The sequence below is a fragment of the Bos mutus genome, chromosome 4 (genome assembly GCF_027580195.1).
Source record: "Bos mutus isolate GX-2022 chromosome 4, NWIPB_WYAK_1.1, whole genome shotgun sequence".
Classification (NCBI taxonomy): Eukaryota; Metazoa; Chordata; class Mammalia; order Artiodactyla; family Bovidae; genus Bos; species Bos mutus.
In genome coordinates this window covers 53417378-53443449 of record NC_091620.1, presented here as the reverse complement: position 1 = coordinate 53443449, position 26072 = coordinate 53417378, and the positions used below count along the sequence as shown (strand labels likewise).

The window sequence follows — 26072 nt, the reverse complement described above, 5'->3', positions numbered from 1 at the left end:
ATGCGGGCAGGGCTAGAAAGCCTGGTGGGGATGCGATCTACCCAGCCTATTCAGTGCTCTGGCCACAACCAAGACCCCCTCCTCCCTTTCTCAGTTCCTCTCTCCCCGGAGCAGGGAGCTCCAGCCCTGGCAAAGGTGCCAGGCATTAACCCCTTCTCCGGGGGCAGAGACTGGGCTCTGGCTGCCTAGGCAGAAGCCGCTGCCCGGCGCCGTTATAAATAACCTGGAGGGGGCGGGCCTTGGGGCGGTGTCCCTGCGGGCGGGGGAGGCGGGAGATACCCCCAGTGCCCAGGGCCATACCTCGGCCGCCGGCGCGTTGGGGAGGGAGGGGCCCACTCCGCTCTGACCGGTAGCGGAGGACGGTGGGAGGCACCGGAGTCAAAGGGCGGGGCGGGACGGCCGCGCTGGGAGGTGGGCTCCTGTCCGCGGCCGCACAGGGCATGGGGGGTCCCGCGGGGCCCCCAAGCCTCCTCCACGTCCCGCACCGTGTCCTCTGTCTGCTCTGCCTTCTCCCGCCACTGCTTAAAGTAAGTGTCGGGTGTGGCGATGGGGGACTGTTCTCCGGGTGAGGGTGCTGGGAGCTGGAGCTCTGTGCTCTCCTGACTGCGAGGGGGCGAGATGGAGGGTGGGGGGCTCACTGCTTAGTTACTGGATTTAGTTTCGCTCAGCCCTGTTAGCAGATGGATGGAAAAGGTCTTAGGACTTGGTGGCTGGCATGGAGTTGGGGATCCCTGCACACGGTGATGGGATGGAGATATCCTGCCTAAATGAGGGGGAAGGGGAGGGAGATGAAACTCTTAACACCAGCTAGGATGGGACTTAGCAGCCCGTGTGGATGAGCAGAGCATGCGGGGAGATGCCCTAGTGCGGGGAGATGCCCTAGTGTCTAGGACGTGCCCTTTCCTTAGGTCCAGGAATTCCTAGTCTCTGTCCACTTTGTCCCCTCTTCCATGGATTGCACTCCCCCTTCCTTGTAGGAGCCTCAAGTCCCTTCCTTACCCCATCCCGGTTCTGGTCCTTCCCCGCAAGGGATCCCCAGAGAGCTGTCCCCTATCTCCTGCAGGCAGGCCAGTCCCCACCCTCGTCTCAGTGCCTGAAACCAGGCATCCCTCAGTATCAAATGAGCAATGGAGCAAAGGGGACACCTGGGGGAACCAACCTTGCCAAGCATTTCTCAAAGCTTTAAGTATCTCCCCATGCCCAAAGCTGTGGGTGTGCACACTGGCCAGAGTCAGGGTCTGCAGGTGGGAGCTGGGGGTGTTGAGATGGAAAAGAGCTGCACAGAAAGAGCTGAAGAAGTAGGGGTGAGGTTGGGAGGGAGTGATACCCAGAAATGGATGTGGGAGGAATTGATCTCTAACTCTTTCCCTATTTTACAGATGGGGAAACTGAGGTTCAGAGAGGGAGGGCCACTCTTTTCATGAAGAGCCACGACATTAAAAGTGTTCGAGGCCATGCAGGGCAAGGGTCAGAGCCAGGATGGAGGTCAGGAGGCCTGGTCCCATCCCCATATGTCACAGAGGACTCCTTGAGCGTCCACTGTCTGTGGCAAAGTGGTTTTGCCAACAGACCTGATCAAATCCCTGCTTTGCTGATTAGTGTTGTTACCTTGGGCAGGCTACTCACGTTTCCCCTCAGTTTCCTCCTGGGTAAAATGAGAATGGTTTTGGTGCTTAATGAATAAGGTTGTCATGAGGAATGGTTGTGACTGTGCCTGGCACGGAGTTAGCACTCAGTAAATACAGCTGGGGTTTTGTACCAGGCACTTGAGATGAAGACACGAGGGGCCCTGCCCTTCCAGGGGGTCTGGTTAGGTGGAAGACAGGACGGGGCACTGTGCCAAGTGTGGTCAGTGCCCCAGTGGTCAGATAGTCCCTGGACCTGCCAGGTCCTTTTAACAACATTGCAGGGAGGGGTGGAGGCTGTGGAGTAGATTCACTACTGCCCACAACCTCTCATTCCTACTCCTGATGTCTTCTCTGAGCTCTTTTGCCCCCTAGCACTTGTTCCCTGGGTGGGTGCCTTCTAAGAGAGCTGGTGTTAGGACCAGGGTTGCCCTTTGGCCCTGCCCCTCTGGGAGCCATGATTCCAACTGCCCAAGCTGGTTAGATGGAGAGGGTTGCTGGTTGCTGCCCCAGACTCCAGAGCAGGTGGAAGAGTCTGTGGGAGGTTACCCTGGGTCCCAGGGACGTAAGGACGGGGAACCTCAGAGGCAAGAGTCTGCTCTCCCCTTAGAGTCCACCCAGGCCCTGCCCCTAGCCCCACTGGATGGCCTGAGATTAGAAACTAGTTATCCACCCGAAGTTATCACTGCATAACTGCTAAAGAGCACTGTGGTCTCTCTAGCCCCAAAGAGCAGTCTTCCTTGCTCTGGGTCTTCGTAGTAATGCTATTTATTTCTGGATCCTTTTCCAGCTATTCTGAGATTTCTGTTGTCTATGAAAATAGAGTAAGTGACCTGGAGCAGGTGGTGGGGAAGTAAGGGAACCCAGGAGGGAACTGGCCTCCAGCCCTCTCATTTATTCAGTAATACTTTATTCAACCAGTATTTAAGCAGGATCATGTGTGGTAAAGACACAAGGGTGAAAACATCAGCCTTTACCCTATGAAGTTGATAACCTAGAGCAGACATGAGCAGGAAGAAAATAATGGTGAAGAATTGTGTATTTACTACCTGGTCATGGGAACTGATGGCTCAGCAAGTAAAGAATCACCTGCAGTGCTGGAGACACCAGAGACACGGGTTCGTTTCCTGGCTTGGGAAGATCCCCTGGAGGAGGAAATGGCAACCCGCTCCAGTAGTCTTGCCTGGAGAATCCCATGGACAGAGGAGGCTGCTGGGCGACAGTCCAAAGGGTCTTAAAGAGTCTGATGTGACTGAGCGACTAAGCACACACATGGGAGCTAAGAACAAGTGTGTGCAGATATAAGAGCCTCTGCCAGAATTGGGAGGAGATCTAGTGGGAGGTGGGCAGGATGGCGGGGTGGAGATGGGGTGGTCCTAGACAGGGACTGAGAAAAGAGCAAGCTAGAGGGAAGGCTCCAGGGTCCCAGCCCTGAGAAGAGATGGTATGAGGCTCCAGGGAGCATGGTGGTCCTGAGGGGACCGGATTTCTATCCCTGGGGAACTCAGAACTCGCTGACCTGGGGAGGAGCCTGATCTCACAATTGCAGTTGTGAAAGTTCCAGCAGGCAGTTGAGTAGTGAGGATACCCTGGGCCAGCCCCCACTGCAAGGGCCTGGAGGAGCCAAGCCTTCACTCTGGTGCTGCTGGCTGCCCTCTGAGCCCTTGAGAAGCTACTTTGAAAGTAGGGCTGAAATCATACAGCCTTCTTGGGCACCAGACGCCATGCCAAGCCCTTTACTAAAACACTGGGAAGGTGGAGACATTTATTTACAGACGGAAATGGAGGGCAAGTAAGGCTAAGGAATATGCCACTGGATTCCAAAATCCTTGATTAAAACCGCCTCGCCCTCTGTGACACACTGGTAAAGAATCTGCCTGCCAATGAGGGAGACACAGGTTCAATCCCTGGGTCAGGAAGAATCCCTGAAGAAGGAAATGACAACCCACTCCAGTATTCCTGCTTAGAGAATCCCATGAATAGAAGAGCCTGGCAGGCCACAATCCGTGGGGTCACAAAGCCAGACACGACTTAGCGACTAGACAACAACAGCATCGCCCTCTGTGAAGATCCCAAGAGTCTTATTTGGGTCCAGATCCTCAGACATCTGGGCAACAAGACACTCCCTCAGGACCTCAGAACAACTTTTATTGCTTCCTGTGGGGTCATCTGTCCCAAGAAGGCTCAGCAAAGGGGGAAAACACAGAGTCCAGAAGCCTGGACCCTCCCTAACCTGCACAGCCCTCCCCAAGACCAAGACCAGGGCCCTGCACACCCCCGCCCGCCCCCCATACCCAGGGTCTACAGCGTGGGGGTGGGGAAGCTCAGGGGCCATTTACCAGAAGCTAATTTGTCTAATAACTCTTCTCCCAAATTCAAATACTCTCTGAGTGTTTTCTAACCTAATCAGCTAATTTAGTCTCTCCATTTTGGCCATTTTGTTGATGTTTTAGGATGTTTTTAAAAAACCAATTTGTCTGAGGGCAATGCCCATTTAATTTCATATTCCTAGTCAGTCTCAGATTTGCAGCACTTTATGAATTACAGGACTATTCTGTATTCTCTTAACTGTCATTTTCTACTTTATCTAATTTTCATCATTTTTAGGACTCCTCAGTCAGTTTGTCTCAGGTCATTGTATCCAAAATTTTATTTTTATAAGATGTCATTTCAAATCTTCCAGAGGGAGGGGTATATTATTCCATAAGCTTATTTTGTTTATTCTCTTTAGCATCTGCACCAGGCTTACCACATGCTCGATACTGTTCTAAGCCCTGACACACATTACTGCTTTTAAGCTTCACAACCACCCTGGGACATAAGATCACCATTTACCCCCATTTGACAGATGAGAAAGCTGAGGCAAGTTCACGTGGTCAGTCATCTACTGGTAGTAGGGCCAGGACTCAAAGGAGATAGACTGACTGAAGATTCAGTTCTATTGATGAAAATGTAAGATATTCAGATACCAACACAATCAGAAAAAGGTGACTCTTAGGCAAACTGACATTAGATGAGTTGATCATTAAGAGATCATTTTAGGCCTTGTGACCTGTTATGAGACCTCTTCCTGCAGCTCCTGCCTTCCCTCCCCTCCCCCACCCGCTTTATCTCTCCCTGCTGGTCCCTCAGACATCTGTGTGCAGAGCCTGGCATGACACGGGACAGGGAAGAGGGACAGAGGTGAGAGAGGGACCATGAGCTTTCAGAGACCAGGGAGAACACTTGGCAAGGAGAGGCCTGGAAGTTTCTCCAGGCAAGCTGGTGGACTGGATGGGAGAATGGGACATCTTGAGCAGAGGTACCTGCTGAAACATGTGGGGAAGGGAGATCTGGCTGGAAGGCTGCTGTGAACTCCTGGGCTCTTCACTCAGAGGTCTGGGCAGCTGATTTTTTAGAACAGAGCACCTTCCAGAAAGCCTGCCCAGATACTCCAGAAAATAATCACCAGAAAAGAATCACTTCCTTCGTCTGACTGCCAGTCCCTCAGCCTCTGCCTCAGCCAGCCTCAGCTCCAGTATGGCCTCCACTGTGTCTGCTCTCCCCAACCTTTCTTCCCTCCCTTCTGCCCCTCTGTCTCCCTCTAGTCTTCCTCTCCTCCTCTCCCCTTTCTTCCCTCTCTCCTCCTTCCTTCCTCCCCTGTCCCCCAGTGCCCTCATCTCCTCCTCCTTCCCCGGGACAGGGACTGAGCTTCTCCTGCCTCTATTCTTAGCTCAGGCTCAATGAAACCGGTGAATGAAAGAGAACCCTGGGGAGGACTCCTCCCCCTCCCAGAGGAGTCCTCTCTGACCTTGGGCAGAGCAGGAGGAGGCAGGGTGGGAGCTCACCCCGTTCCCCTCCAGTTACTGGCAGCCTGGCTGCAGGACCTGTGGTCCCAAATCTCCCAGGCTTAGACCAGTGGCTAATTTTAGAGGAAGCCTTGTCACCAAGCCAGGAGGGAGCACTAGGCCGGGCCAGACCCCCTGGCTCCAGGGAGATGGCACCTTTCAAGCCCGCCTGACCCCTGGGGCACAGGTTCTGCCTGGACAGGGCCCAAGGGTGGAGAAAGAGCAGCTGGCATCTTGGCTTCAACCCACTGCCTCCTCCCCCTGCCAGGGCGACTCCCTTGCCCTCGTCTAAGGTGAGAGCTTCCGACTCCAGACACACCGAGACTGGGACTAGGACCCCAGCCATTCTCAAAGGGAGAATTCAGAAAGAAGGCTGCCTGGCAAGCAGGAAAACCCCAGAGCCTGAGCTCCCAGAGCTGGGGGTCAGGGTGCCACTCTACCTGGTGGAGGGGGCCGTGGTCTCATCCACACAGACATTTATTGAGCACCTGCTGTGTGCCAGGCTCTGGACTGGGAACTGTGACCTGGATGTGAGTCAAACAGACATGGCCCTGATGTCCGGCAGCCTGTAGCTTCATGGGGCAGGAGTGAGGTGTAAGGACAGCTCTCTGCTGCTGTAACAGCCAAGAGCTAATCAGTACAGAAGCCCAAGGTGTCCACCACACAAGAGATAAAGGGGTCTCCAGGGGGCTCAGAGTCAGTTCCAGAAGCCAGACTTCTTGTCTCTCTTGAGCACAGCCCTGCCCAACTGACTGGGTCTGCCTCCTCTCCTGCCATGACCTAGCTCTCTGCCTGAAGCCCCCCACTCCAGTAGTGAGAGCAGCTTCTTACTCACCCTGTTTGGAGCCAGGGTCCTCCCAGCATCCATGGAGCACAGGCCTTTACTTTCTTACCCAGCTCTTCCGTGTGTATCTTAACCTACTAGACTGTCTGTCCAATCCTGCCTCTGCCCCTTACTTACTCATTGTGTGGCCTTGAGTGGTGACTTCACCACTCTGGCCCTCAGTTGCCTGACCTGTAAAATGGGATCATTACAGAGACCTCAGTGGCAGTTGTGAGGATTAAATGGGATTTGCTGAAGCATTCAGAGCTTAATCTAGGACATAGGAAATGCTGACTACACATCAAAGAAGCCTCTTTCCAACCCCCTGCTTTCTTTTTAAATTTTTATTTATTTTTGGCTGCATTGGTCTTCATTACTGGGGTGGGTTTTCTCCAGCTGCGGTGAGCACAGGCTAGTTTCTTGTTGATCTGTGCTGGCTTCTCATCGTGGTGGCTTCTCTTGTTGCAGAGCATGGGTGTCTAGGACAGGCAGGCTTCAGTAGTTGTGGCCTGTGGGCTTAAATGCCCCGTAGCATGTGGAATCTTTCTGGGCCAGGGATCGAACCTATGTCCCCTGCATCGGCAGGTGGATTCTTAACCGCCAGACCACCAGGGAAGTCCTGCCCTATTAATAGCATCCCTAGACCAGAAGCTCGCTGCTTCCTGAGCAGGCCCTGTGCTTCCCTGCCTTTCAGCCTTTGCTTGCCCAACTCCTGCCCCTAGAATTTCTTTCTGCTCTTCTTACCCTTCCTCCTCCCTTGGACTCAACTTCCATGCCCAGTTTCCTCACCCAGCATCCACTGAGCACTTCTGAGCAGTGAGCCTTGTGAGGGAGGTGCGGATGTAGTTTCAGGGGCCACTGTCTGTAGAAGGGGCCTGCTGAGAGCTGAGGGGGAGCTGCACTGGCTGGAGAATGTGGAAGGTGGAACACAGGGTTTCCAGGAGGTTTTTCTAGAGGAGAAGGGCTTGATCCAGGCCATGGGACTCCCTCTAATGGGGTTTGAACCCTCTATCTCTGAACTCTCTAACTAGACCCCTCCTAGAGTCCATGGCAAGGGCTACCATGGAACATGTGCCTTCTATGTGCCAGCTCTTGACATTCAGCAATTTGTTTAATGCACACCAAATCCCAGGGGCCTGTATTATCCTCATTTCAAAGGAGGAGGCCAGGACTCAAGGAAGCTAGATAACTTGGCCAAGGCCACAGCGCTGAGGAGCAGCAACCCCAGAGCCCTGAATGTGGGCGTGTTTGCAGTCTGCCGCCTCTGACAGCTCATCACCCAGCCCTTGCGGGTATTTATTTGTGGCTGTGTCTCTGCTCTCCCTGGCCCACTGTGTGCTTTCTGAGGGCACCAGTCTCTTCTTCCTCCTGCCTGCCCACCTACCGCTCACCACCACCCACAGCAGCGGCTGTGTCCAAAATAGGCACCTCCAGAGTATGCTGCAGGTTTGAGCTGAGTCAGATCCACCCAACTGGCTCCTTGAAGAGAATGAATGTCTTTGCCAGCTTAGAAGGAGAGGGAGCCCAGATCTGGGAGTTATTCCAAACCCTTTCTGATCTGCTCACCATTTTGCCCACGCTTGAACAGCACACATCGATACTGAGCATAGCGGCTGTGCCCCCCTCTTTACTCAGCAAGAAGACTCAGCTGTGGCCTCAGATCACAGCGACTGATGCAAGGACAGCCCCACAATGCCCGAATCCCACTGGAGGATGTCCTGCGTCCCTGTCCGTGAGCTTAGCACATGTGTTCAGACTCCCACCTAAAGCTGAACATGAGATGCCTGAGTGACTGGGCCATAGTGTGGCCTTTGGGGGCTTTGAGAGAAGGAGCTTGCATCTAAGATGCAATATCTGGTCGGTCAGAGCCCACCATCAATGCCGAGTACCTCTGCATTGAGCATTGCTCCTCCAGTGACCTCCAGAGGCTGGTGGCTTCCTAGGAACTCACCGCATCCCCCAAATAAACTGTTACCAGCTGCTTCTCAAACAAAGAGAAGGGGGCTGGAAAGGGGTAATGGGTCAGGCCTAGCACCCGCACTTCCCCAGACCAGCTGAGGGTGGGACACCAGAATTCTTGGAGGATGTTGGGACCCAGAGTGTCCCTCCCCAGCCCACCTCACCCCTGGCAGGTGGCTCTCTGGGCAGTTGGGCCTTCCTGATGCCCAAGAAGCTGACACTGGGTAGCTCCTGGCATCCCTGGGATATGTGAACAAGACCATGGTCCCCAGTGTCTGTCCTGCAAGCCAAATGGCCAGAGCTCCTGGCCGACAGCTCAGGAAGCTCCCTATAGTGCACTCACACTATATGCATATTAGTCACATACACAAGCACACACCCTGCACAGACATATACATGCCCCGCACACATACCCCTTATGCACACTAACCTCACACACAGGACTTGTGCTCCCCAGCAGTTCCTTCTGCCCTTAGCCCTGTGGAGCCAGTTGACAGAACCCAGGAGCAGTGAGTGCTTGTGGGTGCTGGCTGTGCCGCCCTCACTCTCCCATCTGACCAAGCGGGGTCATTAATTAGGAGCTCCAGGCCGGTGTGGTGAGGGTGAGCGTGTGGCCTCCAGCCCCAGCACAGGAAATGGACTAAGCCTGATGTGAGGAACGTGATGTTTGAGGGCTGTCCGGCTCTGGTCCTGGGAATATTGTAGGGCAAACATTGACCCAGCTGCCAGGGAGGGAGCATCTGACAGGCAGGAGAAAGGGGAGGGGCTACCCACTACAGGGGCAGTCCTTTCTAGAATCAGGAATATCAGTGTTGGGGTGGTGCAAAAGTCATCTCATATACACACATGCAAGTGCACACACTCACACACACTGGTCATAGGATAAGAACAGTGGTGGTCTTGGAAAGAATGGGAGACAATGGTTAGAACTGTAGAGGGCATTGCTTTTGTTCAGTCTCACACCATGCATTTCCCAACCTGTTTTTTGCACATGTGTTGTTGTCTGTCTATGACACCACCCTTACCCTTACGGCACCACCTCTATCCCAGCACCACCGTTATCAACTGGGCAAACTCCTACTTAACCTTCAAAGCCCACATCAGTGTGACTTCCTCTGTAATGCTACCCCATTCCTTTTAAGCAAATTATAGACACTGTAACAAGTTAGTTATCTATCCATCTTTCCCACCAGAAGATGGTCCCCTCGAGGACAGAGATAACCACATCTACTTTATCCCTCCATATTTAGCATTCCCTCATGACTTTTTCAGGAGATGTGATCCTGGGTGGTTTCTCTTTTGGATGGGATTGCCATTGTTACAACAACCATATTTGTTCCCAGGCAAGTCTCTACAATGGCACCGTGGTTCCTTCCTTTCCCCCTACTCTTCCTTCTGGCTGCCCCCAACATGCCACCTCTTCCAGGAAGCCTCCCCTGTCTTCCCAAGTTCAAGTTAGGAGTCTCTTCCACATATTAACCTTTGTAAATTTCTGTTTACCTGTGTGACAGGGAAACAAACTATCCACCCTTCTCCCATCTCTTCTGAGCCTCCAAGTCTAGGGGGTCCCTACCTGACCTGGGACTACTTTGAAGACTCCCACTGTGTCCCCCAGCCAGGGCCTGACACATGTCAGGGTTGTACAGTGTTTGCTGGGGGATTGAAGGGCTGGTGGACACCCCCACTCCAGCTTTGCCAACGGAAGAGCACAGGGCACATCCCATCCTGGGGAGGAAACCTTTAAGGGCTGAGGGATGGACAGAGCATGTTCTTCCCTGGGGTACCAAGCCTCACTAGACCACCTCTAAGGCTTTTTCAGGGTTCCAGGCCTGGCCAGGCTGCTGGTCTGCTGTGTGGGGCCTTGAACTTTCCCTCCTCTTTTTTTCTCTGTACAGTATAGAGGAGTAAGGGACAGGACAGGGCGGGGCAGGGAGCAGAGAGGGGTAGACATATGCTGTCACTGTCTAGCCAGAGCCTGACCTTCATCCCTCTTGTCCTCTAGGTGGGGTCCAGTCAGGCACCCAGAGACCAGCCTGTGTGGGCACTGCTGGAACAGTACTGCCACTCCATCAAGACCCTCACCAACCTCTCAGGTATGCCAGCCTCTTGCCACCACCTGCAGCAGACCCTGGGAAATGAGGGCGAGCCTCTGGTCCTGGAGGAGAAGCGGGCCAAGCCAGGCTCAGCGGGTGGTAGATAGAGACAGGCTTCCAGGCCTGGGCCTTGGGTCTGTCCTTGGGCAGCCCCCTTCCCCACTGGGGGCACAGGTCACTGATGAAGAAGGGCTTGGCCGGGAGTCCTCCTCCAGCTCCTGGCTCCCTATGTCTGTGCCTAAGGAAGTGGCTGGGCTGGCATTCAGGTGCCCAAGGAGGGGGCACCTCTCTGCTTCAGACTCCAGCAGAAGGTGTAAAATACATTCCCCGTTGCCGTGGCTACAGGTGTCACCTCCTGGTAAGAACCTGTGAAGTAGCAGCTGGGTCCCTGAGTTCTGACCCCTTAGAGTTTCCTGGCAGCTGATTCAGAGTCAGGGGCAGCCACTGCAGAGCTCAGAAGAGCCCTGGGTCTTCACAGGCTCTGGAAAGACATCCCCAAGGCTCCACCCAATGTCCCAGCCTTCTCGGGGCTGCATCTACAGAGGCAACAAGGAAGGAGGAGGGCTGCAGTGTCCCTGGGATCTGGAGCTACTGCCAGAGCAAAAGGAGACAAGAGTGCTGGCCAGAACTGGGACCCGGCACCAAATGCAGCTCGAGTCACGCATCAAGGGGAAAACCCTGTCACCTGCCCTCCTTACAATGGGGTGGTCAAGAACCCAGGTGCTTGGGTCAGACAGACCCGATCCCATACCTGGATCCTAGCTCCTCCACCTAACAGCTGCATGACCCTGAACAAGTCACCTGACCCATCGTATTAATTTACTTGTTAGTCACTCAGTCGTGTTCAACATTTTGTGACCCCACAGACTATAGCCCACCAGGCTCCTCTGTCCATGGAATTCTCCAGACAAGAATGCTGGAGTGGGTTGCCATTTCCTCCTGCAGGGGATCTTCCCCATCCAGGGATCAAATCCCGGTCTCCTGTACCGCAGGCAGATTCTTTAGAGTCTGAACCACCAGGGAAGCCCATTAATTTGGGCTGCCGTAAAATACCACAGACGGGTTAGTTTAAACAACACAATCACAAGGCCTCCCCTGGTTGACTTGTAATATCATTCATCCAATTTATAAGTGGAATATGTAATATATGTATATATTTAATTTGGAAAAAGATATTTTTAAAAATCGAAAAGGACTATTAATGCCCATTATCCCACAACCCAGGAATTTTTTAATGTTTCTATCTGCCAGAAGTTTATCACACCATAGAGTCTCATGTTTTTTCTTTTTTCTTTTTCCACAAAACCAGGATGATCCTGTGTCTACAGTTCTGTAACCTGCTTTTTCTTCTTGTAACTCAGAGTGAACATTTCCCTGTGTCATTAATTATTCATCCACCACATTGCTGGTGGTGCTGCCTAGCAGCCACGGTGGGGACGCATCATCCCTCATTAACCATGCCCCTGCAGTGGGCGGTACTGGCTGTTAGGATGCCCTTGAACTTCAGGAATAGTTTCTCTGGTCCCCACATGATAGGTATCTCCTTTTAGGTGTCCACCAATTGAGAAAATGCATATTGACTAACCTAAAGCTCAGAAACAAGTAAAACCAAACAACCTATTGTTTAGATATATGTACATGTGATAAAACTGAAAAAACTAAGAGCAAAGGAATGATAAATGCAACATTCAAAAGAATGTTCCCTCTGAGGAAGGAGTGTATAGATAAATTTGTAAGTGATTGGTAATGATCTAGTTTTGGATTGGGCAATAGATCATTATATGTGCTACTACATACAAACTTCCATAACAGAAAAGACTAAAATGAAATAAAGTTGGGCCATGTATAGGCTAATGATGACAAAGGGTCATGAATCAAAGACTATGATCATTTAAATTGCATGACCCTAAGGTCCAAATAAAGAAAAAAAAACACATAATCACAAGAGACTTCAGGCAGGCTTTAAATGGATTATTTCTGTTTTATTCATCACAGAGGAATCTAATAGACCATATACTGTAAGTTGTAAGGCATATTTTTTTAGTCCATAGGCAATGTAAGAGTGCAAATGGAATCAAGGATCCTTGGAAATAACTCCCTACACACACACACACACACACACACACACACACACACACACTCACACTCACACACACACACCAGGACTGGTCATATGTGAAGAGACCCTTGGATCTCAGGAGACAGGGCTTCTGCCAAAGCATCCATTCCTTCAGTGTTGATTTGCTGAGCACAAACATGAAGCACTCTGATGGGTGCTGGGACTGGTTAGTGAACATGACCAGCCCTGCCTTCCACAATAGAGAAACTAATAACCTTGATGTGATATAGACTAGCCCCCAGCAGACCAAGGCATGGAGAAGAGCCACTCACCCCAGATAAGACAAAGGAGGTGGGGGCTAAGCTGAACATTAGAAGGGCAGATGGGAGTCAGCTGGGTTAACTGGAATAGAGCGGTAAGGGCATTCCTGGCAGAGGGAACAGCACATGTGAAGGAATGGAGGTAGAGAATGTTCCAAGGGAATGGCGAGTGGACCCAAAGGGCATCTCAAGTTAAGCATGAGGAGAGGATGGGGAATAGACAATCATGAAGAGCGCTGTTTGCGGTGCTAAAGAGCTGGGCTTCGTCCCAAGGGCAATGGAGAGCTGCTTTTGCAAGAAGTCACACAATCTTAGAAAAATCACTTCCTCTGCCCAGTGGAGGAAGCAGGGAGCCCAGTCTGGCTGCTGTGGAGAGGAGGATGGCCTGGGAGGGGTTGGAGGGGGAAATTCCTTTTCTTCCTCTGGGCCTCCATTTGGCCATCTATAAATGAGAGTGTGGGGTTGGACAGTTGCCAGGGGCTCTTCCTGCTCCACAGCCTGGTCCCGTGGCTCCACTTGAAGACACCAGGCCATCTCCCCTGTGCCAAGGTGAAGTGAGGTGGGATGGAGAAGGAGTGTCTGGCCTGGCCTGGGGCACCATCCCCAGTGCCACAGGGCAAGAGTGGGGCACCTTCTGGCCTCTCCCAAGCCTTCCATGCCCTCAGAAGCCCCACTGTAACCACAGTGAACCCCACAGCCTGTCCCAGTTCTGTATACTCTTCAGCCTGACTGAGCACAGCCCTCAGACATGCAAAGTCTGTCCCCTTAAATCCTGTTTTCTAGCGGATACCTGATGGGTGGTGGGATGAGTGAGAGAAAGTGTGTACTGTGCAGACTCGTGACTGTGTGAGATGCCGTGTATGTTTCCATTATGCTCTGCACACCTATCCGGTGTTCAGCTGAACCCTGGAGCACCTGGATTGCCACTGCAGCTGCCATCAGAGGTGGGCCAGAGGTACCTGCCCCCACGCTGCCCATGACACACAGGTGTCTCCTCCAGCACCTGTCACACTTCCCTATAACTTATTTGCTACCTCTCCCACCAGCCTAGGGGCATACAGACTGTCCCAAATACCTCTGCCCCAGTGCCTGGCCTGGGGGCTCACCTCCATCCCAGGGACCTCCCACCCACCTCTGCTTCCTTAGCTAGCAAAAAGGCCCAAACTTTAAGGGTAGTTGGAGTTCATCTAGGTGAGGAAAGTTTTTGCTCTTTACAATTTCTTCCTCATTTACTTATTTGTAAACACTAAAATGAGCTGTAAAATCCATTTGTTCCAAAGCTGATCCTTTTTTCATTTTCCTCTGTCACATCTAGAATAGTAGACAGTCGTGCTGGTGATAATAAACTCCACGATGAAATGGCACTGCATTCTGGAGGCCAGGGCCTCTTGGGTCTCTGGGCCTGTGCTCAGGTCCCAACTGTCCCATCAAGATGCAGAATGGTCTTTAGCTCTGCCCCTGAAATGGTCACTTCCCAGAGGAACCTTTATCACATGTGCTCTCCAGTTAAGAGCAGTCCAGGTCACCCAGGCCAACCTTCCATCCTGCATGTGAGACATTAAGTCCTTGGCCTCTGGTCACTGGGCACTCACCTCCCCCTGAGACAGCTGCTTTTCCTGTGCGGTGGCCCTGGTGATGAACAGGTTAATAACTTTAGCTTGGGCTCTCCTTTCCCTCTGTGCTGCGATCACTGTGTGGAGCACCCTCCTTTGTGCATGAATGAGACTACTTCACAATGAAGAAATGGGCTGATCCTGCCAGCCACAGTCTAGCCTATGGGGGACAAGTCCTGTGCAGCAGGGCTTGGTCTGGGACCCAGGCCGAGTCTCAGCCTGGCACTGGCGACAGGACTCTGCCTAGGGTTGGGGTTGGGACCCAACTGATCCTCACCTGTTCCTGGCACTGGTTATTAGGGACAGTAAGGGACCTCTGCCTCTGCAGCTGCCCAGAGCTGAGCCAAGGGCTCTGTCCATTTAAAAGGCAGAGGATAGACCTGGCTGGCTGATCTGAACCTCGTACCTGCCAATCAGCTGGCCCCAGAGAGATTCCCGAGCTTGCTCCCTGGCTCTGCCTGGGCAATGAGAGCAGCATTAATATGGAGGCTGGTGAGACTGGAGCACACAAACACAGCCCAGTCTGCCTCTCCCCTCTCCCTGCTCAGGGAATAATGCTGGCTCAGGATGCTCTCAGCCTTCTCTTGCAGCTTTGTTCCCAGTGAAAGATGGCAGGAAGGACTAGGACTAGCCACCCTGGGGCTTCCAGTCCAGCTGGGACTGGGTCCCAGCTCTCCCTGCCCTCTAAAGATAAAGGCACACACATACAAATTCACACACATGTACATCTCCCTCAGTCTTTGCATGTCATAACTCAGGACCAGAGTCTCAGGGCTGGAGGCGGGGGGCCTTTGAGAACATTTCACTGATGGAGAAACTGCCCCAGAAGAGAAGGTGAGAATTGGGGTAACATGCAGGGAGAGCAGAGACAAAGGCAGGCCTGAATCCAGCCTGAGTTGAGGTGAACCACATCTCAGGCCCTGTATCTTGAGCCCAGATCCACCCCCACCCCCCTCAGTAGACCTGAGCAGTGGACCTGCCCTGGCACTCAGAATGGAGCCACAGGGAGTTAAGAAGCAGGTAGTCCTGAGGGGCCTGGGCAAATTCCAGATAAAGGTTTTCAGCTCCTCCACACTTGCTGTGGGGTCTGATCTCCCCTCCACACTTAACTTAAACACACACACACCCTGCTGTGGAAACCAGTTTCAGGTTGTCCTGCCCAAGCCAAGAGGAAAAGAGGTTCTCACTTCTCGTTTTATTCCCTCTGAAACCCAGGGCTGTAAGACCTGGGTGTTTGAGGTTCTTCAGATAATTTCAGTCAGTTTTTCCCCTGGACTTCACCATTTCAGTGAATGGCAACACTACTCCTGCCCCCAGTCACCCAAGCGGGAGACCTGGCATTACCCCTGCCTCCTGGCTCCTGTTGGAATCCACCCACCCACCCCTCTCTCCAGTCCTGCCTCACCAGGGCTGGTTTTCCCGGAAATCCCTCCCCACCCTAACCCCCATGGGCTGGTACAGGTCTGCACCTATTCAAGCCTCTTGATCTCGCCAGCCTCTTTCGTGGTTCCCTTGATTCACTCGATGCCCCTCCAATCCACTCCTTTCCCAGAGGTCACGAAGGCTTTTCTAGAGTGCAGATCTGCTCGTGGGCTCTCCACTCCCTGTCATCCCCTCCAGTGTCCTCGCTCAAGGAGAAGAAACAAATGGCGAGACACCGAAGGAGAAGAAACACGAGGAGAGCTTCTGGGGCGGGCGGGCGCGCTTTCCTGCCCCCCTGCAGCCCCCGGAACTCGACCCTCGGGCAGATCATTCCGCCACCCAAGGCCCACACTGTCCATTCCCGCCGCCCTCCTCCGGACCTGGTCTGAGCCGGAGAAGGCGGATTCCGGGTTGGACTAGTGGGCCGGGGGCGGGAGCCTGGGCCCGGCAGAGAGGAGCCGTCCGGCCCCGCCCCCTGGTGCAGCCATTGGCCGCGACTGAGCGGGTGGACCCGCAGCCGGGTGCGTTCTGCGGCTCCTCTCCGCTAAGGTCCAGACTTGGCAGTTCCCGACGTTCGAGCGCAGTGCCAGGAGGCTGTTGGCAGGTCAGGGCTGGGCGAGAGAAGCCAAGACTCTGCGCTGTCTCAGCCACTCACTCTCGAACCCAGCCCCTGGCAGCCACGCTGGGCGCGCGTGGCTCTGGGGCGCAATGGACGCGGCACTGCTCCACAGCCTGCTGGAGACCAACTGCAGCCTGGAGCTGGCCGAAGAGCTGGTTTTGGACGGCTGGGGGCTGCCCCTGCACCCCGATGGTAGGCGAGAGCCGAGCAGACCCGGGCGGCGCGGGCTTCTTGCCTGGCGCGTTGGGTGCGCCCGGGTCCCCGCGCTCGAGCGCCTCGCGCCCTGCGGCGCCCCGCGGGCCCCAGCAGCCCCTCTGATCCCCGCTCCGCTCTCTCCCATCACCAGGTCCCTACTCCTACTGCAACACGACCTTGGACCGGATCGGGACGTGCTGGCCCCGGAGCGCGGCCGGAGCCCTGGTGGAGAGGCCGTGCCCCGAGTACTTCAACGGTGTCAAGTACAACACGACCCGTGAGTGTTCCTGGGACCCTCCGCCGTGGGCTCAACACCTGGCTCCCAGGAGGGCGGTTTAGAGGGTAGCGAGGGCTCCGAAGCCAGCGTCGAAGACCTGAGAGCCGCGGCACGGTCATAGCGCCGGCGTTAAAGACATAATATTAGGGGCGCTCCCTCTGCCCTAACCTCGCCGTAGCTTCAGACCTCGTTAAGACAGTGATTTGCCCACGATTCCCGTGCTCCATGCGCTGAGAACCCAGAAAGAGGAGAAGGAAATCCTTCCCTTTGAAAACAAATATCTTTCCCACATTATATACTCTGGTGCCTGAAGTTTCTCCGTTAGGGTTTCTCTTTGTTTAGCCGATTTCCGCCCCGCATCTCCCCGGGGCGGTGGGGAGGGATGGGGCGCCCAGGATATGTTCCCAAACCCCAGGGTGAGTGCGGTGGTCAGACTCTGCTGTGGGAGAAGGGGAGAGCAGGAGGCAGGGAAGATGGGGTGAGGCTTGTGTCGGGGCTGGGCATGCAAAGTGTAGCTGTTTCTGGACCAGAGTGTGGGGTGTAGTCTCTTCCCTACCTGGATGCCCTGGGACTGGCTCACTGGGCTGTGAGTCAGGGGCAGTGGTCAGCATTACTCCTGCCACCCAGCGTGGTGTCTCAATCAGGCCCACCCCCCACCTCCTGGGGAGAACAGCCTGTGCCCCTCTTCCTCCTGGCAAATCACTGGGTAGCTTGCCACTCTGTGGAGGACAGCAGCAGATGCTCCAGGAGTCACACAGCATCCAGGTGGGGTGGTTCTGTATGGGCTCTGGGAGGGGAAGGGGGTGCCTGAGTCTACGCCCTGTGGAAGGTCCAATGGGAGCCAAGTGGCAGTGTCTTGTGAAGCTGTGGGACGCAGCATCACTAGCCCACCCTGAAGGGCCACTCACATCTCCAGCCCCACCCGCACCAGCAAAGAGCCTTCTGAGATGCTAGGCAGCAATGGAGGGCACCTGTTTGTCTGAAGCCCCTCATCCTGGAAACATCATAGCAACCTCTGTGTGTCTGAATAGTAGCATAGCTCCCCCATCAGCTCACTCATGCACGCTCTCTCTCTCTCTCTCTCTCTCTCACACACACACACACACACACACGTATGTCTGTCCAAACTCATACCTTCACCCAGAAAGATGGTTAGTGGGCTAGACCGCAGCCTCTGCATCTAGTGCTAAGCGGCATTGCCCTGTCTGCACCAGCGGAGGGCTCTGGTGGGCCCAGAGAGCAGCTTGCTTGGAGGAGTCCAGTGGTAGTGGTGCTCCTAACAGAAGGGGGTGGGAGACCTAGTGGGGCTGCTGAGGAAGATTTCTGCGTCATCTGACCATGCTTCCTACCCATGATTAAGATAGACCTTCCAGGGAGGAGGTGAGGTCCCCGATCCAGGAGATGCACAAGCAGAAGGAACGGCTTCCATGCTTCCAGTCCTGAGATTATAAAACTATGTTTTTAGGATCCTATGAGCTCTGTGGGGTGGGGCAGTGGAAATCAGGGTCCCTGATTCAGTCTGAGCCAGAGATAAATGCTAAGTGAGGTGATGCGGCTCTTTGCCCCTCAGCCTGTGGATCTGAGGCAGCCCTGCTCTGGTTCCCACCCCGGCCTGGGCTGTCCCCTTTCTCTCCAACCCACCTGGAGCCCCCGAGGACAGGGCCTGGGTCTCTTCTCTTCAAACAGTTTATTAAACAGCTACTATGTGCCAGCCACTGCACTGGCATTGAGGCCCTCACTCACAATTGCAACAGACAAAAGGATACAGAGTAAGAAATGCCATGATAGGGGAATGCAAAGGGACTGTGGATGAGGAGGAACGTGGGAGGGGAGATGGGGAAGGCTTCCCAAAGGGGGTGTTGCAGCACCTCCCACACCACTCACACCATGTCAGATGAGAAGCCAAGAAAAGGTCAGGGCGCCACCAAGGTTGGCACATGTAGTGCCGATTAGCCCCTGGTACTAATGAACCACTGTCTCCATTTGGACCAAGTACTGCCCACAGTCTGACTCCTGGTGAATGGGAGAAGCATGGGGGCAGAAGGAGCATTGCTATTAATCAGTGTGATAGCTGAGGTGTGAAGAGCTGAGGCAGCTAATGTCAATGGCGATGATTGATTTCTCTCCTCCCCTGCTTCCTGGCCACTGCTTCCTTCTGCTCTGCTAAAGTGGGATCTTTCCTGGACAAAGAAGGACACAGGGAGGAAAAGAGGTCCTAGAGAAGCCTGGGGGAAGAGGTACAAGGGTCCTGGCTCTCTTCCTGCCCAATTTTGTTATGCTGCAGCCAGATCCCCGCTGAAGCCTCATAGTTTAGAGGGCAGGCATTGTCCAGGTGGGACAGCAGCTTAGGCATTAGTCCTTGTGAACTGTCACCCATTCAGCTGAGCACAGAGAATCGGCCACCAAACTCCCAAATGTGGACCATGGTCCAGGTGCCAGCTACCACTGAGAGAGCTTGGCATACATGACCTCCCACGTTCCCACCTCCCTAAGGCCCCTGAGGTATGGCCTGCTCTTGTGCCCATATTGCAGATGAGAAAGCTGAGGCTCAGAGATGTGAATGGGATTTTAGCAGGTGAAAGAGTCGTAAGTCTAGGGGAAGAGATGGGAGCATGCTTTGTGCCTCAGGACTGGCGGGTGTTATGTGGAGTACAGGTAGTAGGAGAAAGAAGCAAATGAGAGCAGACGGGTGGGTGTTGGTCAAGTGATGTAGGGCATCGCATAGGACTTCACCTTTGGTGTGGCAGGGAGCCTGGGGCCGCTTGTAAAGGGAGGAGTTCAGCTTCAGGGCAAAGAGTCTCTGGCCACAAGAGGAGGGGTTAGGAGCCACTGTAACTGACCTAGGTCAAGTGGAGGCTGCAGAAGCAAAGGAGGACACATCTGTAACTGACAAGACTAGCGTGGGACAGGAAGGGGGAGGAGTCAGGGACCACATCAGGAAATCAATGAGCACAGATAAGTATATGTGAACTCTGGGGAGCTGGAGGGACATCTGAATGACGATGCAGCGGAGAAGGCAATTGGCTGGATGAGGAAGCCCAGGCAAGTGCCTTGGGCTGGAGACAAGGTATTCGAGAGTTCTTATGTTGTTAGCAAACAGCCACAGCAGTGAGTGTGGGAGGCTTGATCAGAGCCTTGTTATTCTTACCCAGAGACTATTTCTGGATGCAGCAATGGCCAAGGGAAGAGAAGAGACTTGTTCAAGGCCACTTACGGTAGTCTGTGGCAGAACCGAGTTAAGTGTCCGTGTGTCTGAGTCCCCTCCCGTGTTCTCCCCACCTCCACGTCACTGCTTCAGCGGCCCAGGTTCTGCACTGTCGTTTGACCTGTTAACACATTGATCTTTACAATCAGCCAATGGTAGAGACATAGTCTTATCCTCATATTACACATGAGGAAACTGAGGCACCGAGGAGTGACTTTGCCAAAGTCACACAGCTTATAACAGGACAAGGATTCTAACTAAGCCTCTGCTGCCTCTGAGGAAGCAACTCTGACGGACTAAGCAGAGAAGGGATTTGTTGACAGGATATCGGGAAGTTTATGTAATTATTGGATAGGATGGAAAATCAGATATGGGGTCCCCAGCCAAGAACTGAGAGCAGAGCTGGCCTAGTGAGGGAACCCCCACTCTCTCTGAGTGGGCCTTGACAATGCCGTGAGCCCTGGTCACCAGAGGGGCCTCAGCCCTGCCGTCATCACTGCCTTAGGATCTCCAGCTTCCTGTAGTGGTCCTCAGGAAGCCTTCTCCCCATCTCCATTTTGTGGGCTCCCAGCTCACTGATTTCCTTGGTGCCAGAGCATCTGAGGAAGTAGGGGAAGGGGGGACTGGGGTTCCCCAGTCCAGCTCTGGCTACAGGGGAGCCTAGAAGGGGAGGGCCTTTCATTTCAGCTCTATGGCAGGAGGTGTTCTCTGCACCCCACCTCCCAGGTTTCCCTGTGCCCATATGGGAAGCAGGTTCACATTCTGGGCCACCTGAAACTAACATAATATCCATACACAGTAGAACCTGGAGCAAGCCCCACCGCCTTCTCAGGCCCCAGCGCCCCTGTCCCAGGGAGAAGGCACATGGTTTACTCAGCGGTGGTTTGGCCAGAGGTGGGCACTGTGTTCCATTTTCCTCCCACCTCTCACCTGTGTTCACTCTGGTGCCCATCTCTGTGCACGTGTCTCTCTCAGTGTTTCTCTCTTTGTCTCCATGACTCTGTTTTTGTTTCTATGTTTGGTTCTGTCTCTGGGTGTATATTCTCAATGTCTCTTTCTGTGTGTATGTCTCTGTGTATTTCTCAGTCTCTCTTTTGTTTTCTATCTATGTGGTTCTCTCCCACCTTAGTTCCATCTTCCCTCTCTGTACTCCCCTCCATCTCCCCACATCCTCTGTCTCTCCCTCCTCCCATTGCTCACTCTACCTGCCCTGCTCTGACACCTCCTCTTGCCTGTCACTGTGGTCCTCGTGGCTGCAAAGGAGGGTCCTGCAACCACATGGGCAGGGTCATTTTCCTCCTGTGGAATCTCTAAGCCCAGCCTGGCTCAGCCTCAGCTCCTTGACCTCAGGCTCCCACCAGGTCCTGTTGAGAATGGTAGGCCCATCAATACTGAAGGATCTGCCACGGTGGGGAAGAGACACCCCACCTAATTCAACCCCATGGGGAGGACTGGGGTCCCCACCTCCCAGAACCCCACTCTAGAGACATGCTGAAGACCTGGTTGTATTAAAATGGAAACACATAAACTAGATGGTCTCCAGCCACAGGGGTCTTCCCTCTGGGTCTGCCTGCTTGTACTTGGGAACCAGGGGTGATGAAAAAGGCTAAGCCCTGTCCTCAGAGAGCCCCAGGGTGCTTAAAGACCAAGCTCACCCAAATCAGCCATCAGGGATTGGAAAGATAAGCCTGATGAGCACTGGAGCATTCCTGGAAGGCTTCCTGGAGGTGTGGGGGCGGGGGCAGGACTGGTTCTTGAGATCTTGAAGCAGTGGGGACACCACATTTGCTTGAGAACAGGCCTGGTGCCAGGGTGGACCCTCAGCTCCAGAGTCCCAGGAAGATGGCCCTCTGCATTGAGAAATAGAAGCTGTGACTCCCAGGAACTCATGTCTGCATTCCTAGTCCCCAGTGAGACCCAACTACACCCTGAGCCCTGAAGCCCAAGGGTCAGCAGTCACCCTTTTGAGAACTGTCCCCTGCTGGGAGAGATGGAAAGTTGGATGCCTCATCACTGAGGGTTTGGCTGAGGGAAGGAGGAGGAAAGAAAGATAGCAGAAAAGGACGCCTCTCTGGCCATCCAAACACCTGAGAATTTCTGTGCTGAGTCTGGTACTCCCCTCCCTTGCTGCTTAAGACTGGGAGATGCTTGGTCCAGAGAGTAAAAGATACTTACCCAGGGTTCCACAGAAAGCCAGGGCTCTGAACAGTCTCTGCTGGCTCTAAGAGCTCTTGGCCCACACTCCACATCTGCATGCATGGGGCCTGGACTACTGAGAAACATTAACAGTGGACTCCCAGCTGTCCCCCTGCCTAAGCACCCTTCATCTCAGGCAAGACCAAAGGTGCAGCCTCCCGTGACGTTCCTTCACCCCCTCACCAGGAATCCTCCACTTAATATCCTTCACTGGGTTTATATGTTTCCCTTTCTCCACTAGAAACAAGCTCTTCAAAGAGGCATAAGACCTGAGTCAGCCTTCCAGGGTCTCCTGTGTTAGAGAGAGAGATGTTTAAAGAGAACTATTTGGTACTTGCTCTTCAGTGAAATAGCACAGCCAGGCTGTAGGAATACATGGAAGAAAGTTGATTCCGAAAAAGAAGGGAAAGCTAGTTGGGAAGACTTCATGGAGCAAGTGCTGTGGAGCACACCCTGGATAACTGGGCCAGTGATGTGTCAGGTGGAAGGGAGAGTGGGAACAGAGGGAGAGAGGGAACGGGGCCAGGTCATGGAGGCCTTGAATGCCAGGGCATGGGCTTCAGTTCTGTTCACACTACTCAGACCCCAGATGCTCATCCACAGCGTCATGAGGCAGGACTGGAATACTCCCAAAGGGTGCCGCTTGATGTTCAGGATGTACCTTCTAAATATTAATCCATATTGGCTGAGAACTTTGAACTTGTCCCTCTCCCTCTGCTCCCTTCCCTCCTGCTGTTAAGTCAGAAGCTGCAGCGTCCCTCACTGTCCACTCTCCCTCCACCCTGGCAACCCCAGCAGGATCGGGAACTGCCACAGCAAATTCCACCCCTGGTGACTCTCAGGGACCACCCAAAGGACCCTAAAGGCAGCCCACCCACCTCAAACCAGGTGCTCCAGAGTCTGGCTGGAATTTCCCTTTACAGCAGGGGTGGGCCTGGGGATGATGAATAGCAGGAGGAACCCAGACACAGCTTCAGGGGAGCCCACTAAGTCCTGGCTGTGCTGGGATTCACTGAGTGAATGGAGTGGGGGTCCACCCCATCTGAGTCTCAATTTCCTTATCTATGTGAAGGACACAGGAAACATACTGACCTCATGGGCCCCTGTCATGAGCAAGAGACAGCACTGGCTGGGACTCCCTGTGCACAGCTAGGCTGTTTCGGCAAGGGGAGTAGAGTGTGGCTTAGGGTCTGGAAGGAGGAGCAATCGTGTCCTTGAGGGTCCCACTCACACTAAGGATGGTTGTCTTCCTACTGGGGTGGTGTGGCCTTCTATTGACCTTGAGAGGCACCAAGCTGTGTGACCTCTGGATGGTGTCTTGGGGCACCAAGAAGGGGCAGTCTGTCTACACTAAGAGGATCTGATCCCCAAAGGTCTCCAGAGAGAAGTGACCCCCTGGCCCCCAGAGACCCCTGTGTTAACAGGAGAACCAAAGACTGCCAGCGAGAGATGCCCTGCCCCCACCCCCCATCAGTTCACAGAAACGATGGTTGGCAGCCAGTTCTAATTCTACTTATCTCACCTTTGGGCAGGTTTTTCTCCTCTTTGAGCCTCAGTTTCTCTGTATGAGGTGGGTGGGGAGCTGGATGAGTTCTCGGGGCCCCCTTCCCCTGACATCCTCCTCTCTACAGCAGCCTCTGCCTCGAGGGTCCTTCTCCCAGCCTCCCTCTGCTGGCCGGCGTCATGGCGACAAGCCGATGGAGCGTTGCTAGGCATGACTGGAAGGAGGGAGCCTGCACAATAGCGGCCCGAACAAGGGTAGGCGCCTCCTCCCACTTGCCCTTCCCTGGAGAGGCCAGTGATCTCACACAGTGAGCTGGATTCTACTCATACCTCTTCCCTTTGTCATGGACCCAGAAGGGTCTGCGTTGTGCCTTCCTGACTCAGTTTCCCCACTCTCTGCTGTAGGTGTGGACATTTACCCCTCCCACACCTACTCAAGGACAGAAGGCAGAAATAGAGAGCTGGGGGTTTGGGGAGGTCCAGAGTGATGGTGGGGTCTGGAGAGCAGTGTCCACACAACACTGAAAAAATGGGAAAGAAGTTCCCTTCCCCTCTGTCACAAGCAGATGGCCCTGAGAGGCCCTTCCTAACCTGATGACTGGGTTGATGATGGCAGATTCTCAGTCTCTCAGTGCGGCAGGTGGGTTCCGAGTTAGGGTCAACATCACCAGCTGCCCCCACCTCTACCCCCACCAACGTGCAGTAATCAGATCAAGACAGGAAATGTGCAGGCTTAACTCAGGGAGACGCACATTGTTCGGGTAGCTCAGGGAAACTGCTGCTGGCACAGGGCTGATGGTGAACGTGGGATGGGGGTAGGCTTAAGGTTAGATCTTAGGAGCTCTCCAGTTCACTGAAGCTGCATCCACGGTGAGAAGTAGGGAGTGGTAGCGTTCTGCTATCCGTGGTACTGAAAGTTTCAGTCCCGCACAGTGACCTCATTCCTTCAGTAAATACTGCTTCTGGCCCTTCCCGTCTCCCTGTCAGCACCTTTCCACCCTCACTTCTTGTCATTTTCTTTCCAGACAGCCAATGACCACATTGCTGCTCCTCCACCACAGTCTCACTCATCCCACGCCCCGCCTGACTCTTGCACTCTGCTTCATAACTACCACTCAAAAAATGGTCCCTCATGGTCCCCATCTCCCATACACTGCTGGTTCGACTATCAGAGATAGAAGTGCCAACCTCAGGAGTGCTTAAAAGTGACATATGGGTGTCTGAGGTTGTTACACTGGCTTGAGGGTACTACTGGCATTTAGCAGATGGAAAAGTCCCATGCAGCAAATGCTTGACCCCCCTGAAATGCCAATATAGCATCACTGAGAAGCAGTTTACATTACTTTTCATGAGTGGGGAAGCTGAGGCTGAAAGGGGTAGGACTTAACCAACATCACTTAATCAGCCAGAGACAAAACTACAGCTAGAATGTAGGCTTCCATCTTCTCCCAACCAGGCTCCTGGACCACTCAGGTGACTGCCCAAACCAGAAACTCTCATCAAAGTGTCAGCATCTGAAAGGGAGACAGCATATTGTAATGAGAGCTTTCAACAGGCCAGGGCCACTCGGGGCAGAGTCCTGTCATGCTGCCAGGGTTAGAGTCCGGGCTTCCCAGACCACAGAGCCCTGGAAGAGAAGACCTTGCCTGCATCATACAGACCCTGATGCCCCTGGAAGACCACACTGCACACCACTGGCATCTGTCTTTGGTGGGGCACCTGTATTGCTGTGGTAACAGGCACCCACCTTTCCGCCTCCATCCCCACAATTCTGGCCTGACCACCTGCCCTCACACTCTCCGTGCCCATCTTCCTCTGGTTCCCAGGGGGACTCTTCCAGGCTTCCTTTCTTCTGTCTGAGGCTGTGCCTGAGGGCTCAGTGTCCTCATTAGCCAACTCTCCCGAAGTGCTGGGAACATCTGTCTTCCAGCCTCCTGGTACTCATTGTATATAACCAGAGCCTTATTCCCAGGCATGACTGGGTCCCCAGAGGGGAAGCCCCCTCCCACCACTACATCCCACATCTCAGACCCTACTTTCTCAGGTTTGAGTTAATTTGATTCAGCCCACATGTACTCAATGGCTCACTCCCGAGGCAGGATCTGTTGACTCCAATATGGTTTCTGTCTACTTGTCTGTCCCCAGGGAGCTTAAGTTCAGTAGCAAAGAAAAGAAGGATCAATTCTAAAGAGATTAAGCCCATAGTGATGATGTCAAATGCTCTAGAAGATTTTTCTTTTTCAAACTGTGTTGTACCATAGCAGATTGTGAAGTAAATTTAGGGGGTCATGACTAGCATTTGGGTATAAAATACATATAATTCATTAGAAAAGAAT

The 26072-nt window shown here is 53.6% G+C and overlaps 1 protein-coding gene across 5 annotated transcripts in view; it reads left to right on the top strand.

Moving 5' to 3' along the window:
• Window positions 1-398: 398 nt before the first annotated feature.
• The window catches only part of CRHR2 (corticotropin releasing hormone receptor 2), a 44753-nt gene continuing 19079 nt past the window's right edge, over window positions 399-26072 (top strand). For 3 of the 5 annotated variants that reach the window (XM_005889146.3, XM_005889145.2, XM_070369490.1), the window contains exons 1-2: window positions 16301-16552; window positions 16707-16832. In XM_005889146.3, coding sequence (XP_005889208.2) covers window positions 16450-16552; window positions 16707-16832 — 229 coding nt within the window. In that variant the 5' untranslated portion in view covers window positions 16301-16449. Of the gene's footprint in view, window positions 528-10236; window positions 10328-16300; window positions 16553-16706; window positions 16833-26072 lie in introns of those variants that run through there. The other 2 variants (XM_070369491.1, XM_070369489.1) reach the window with 1 other exon arrangement.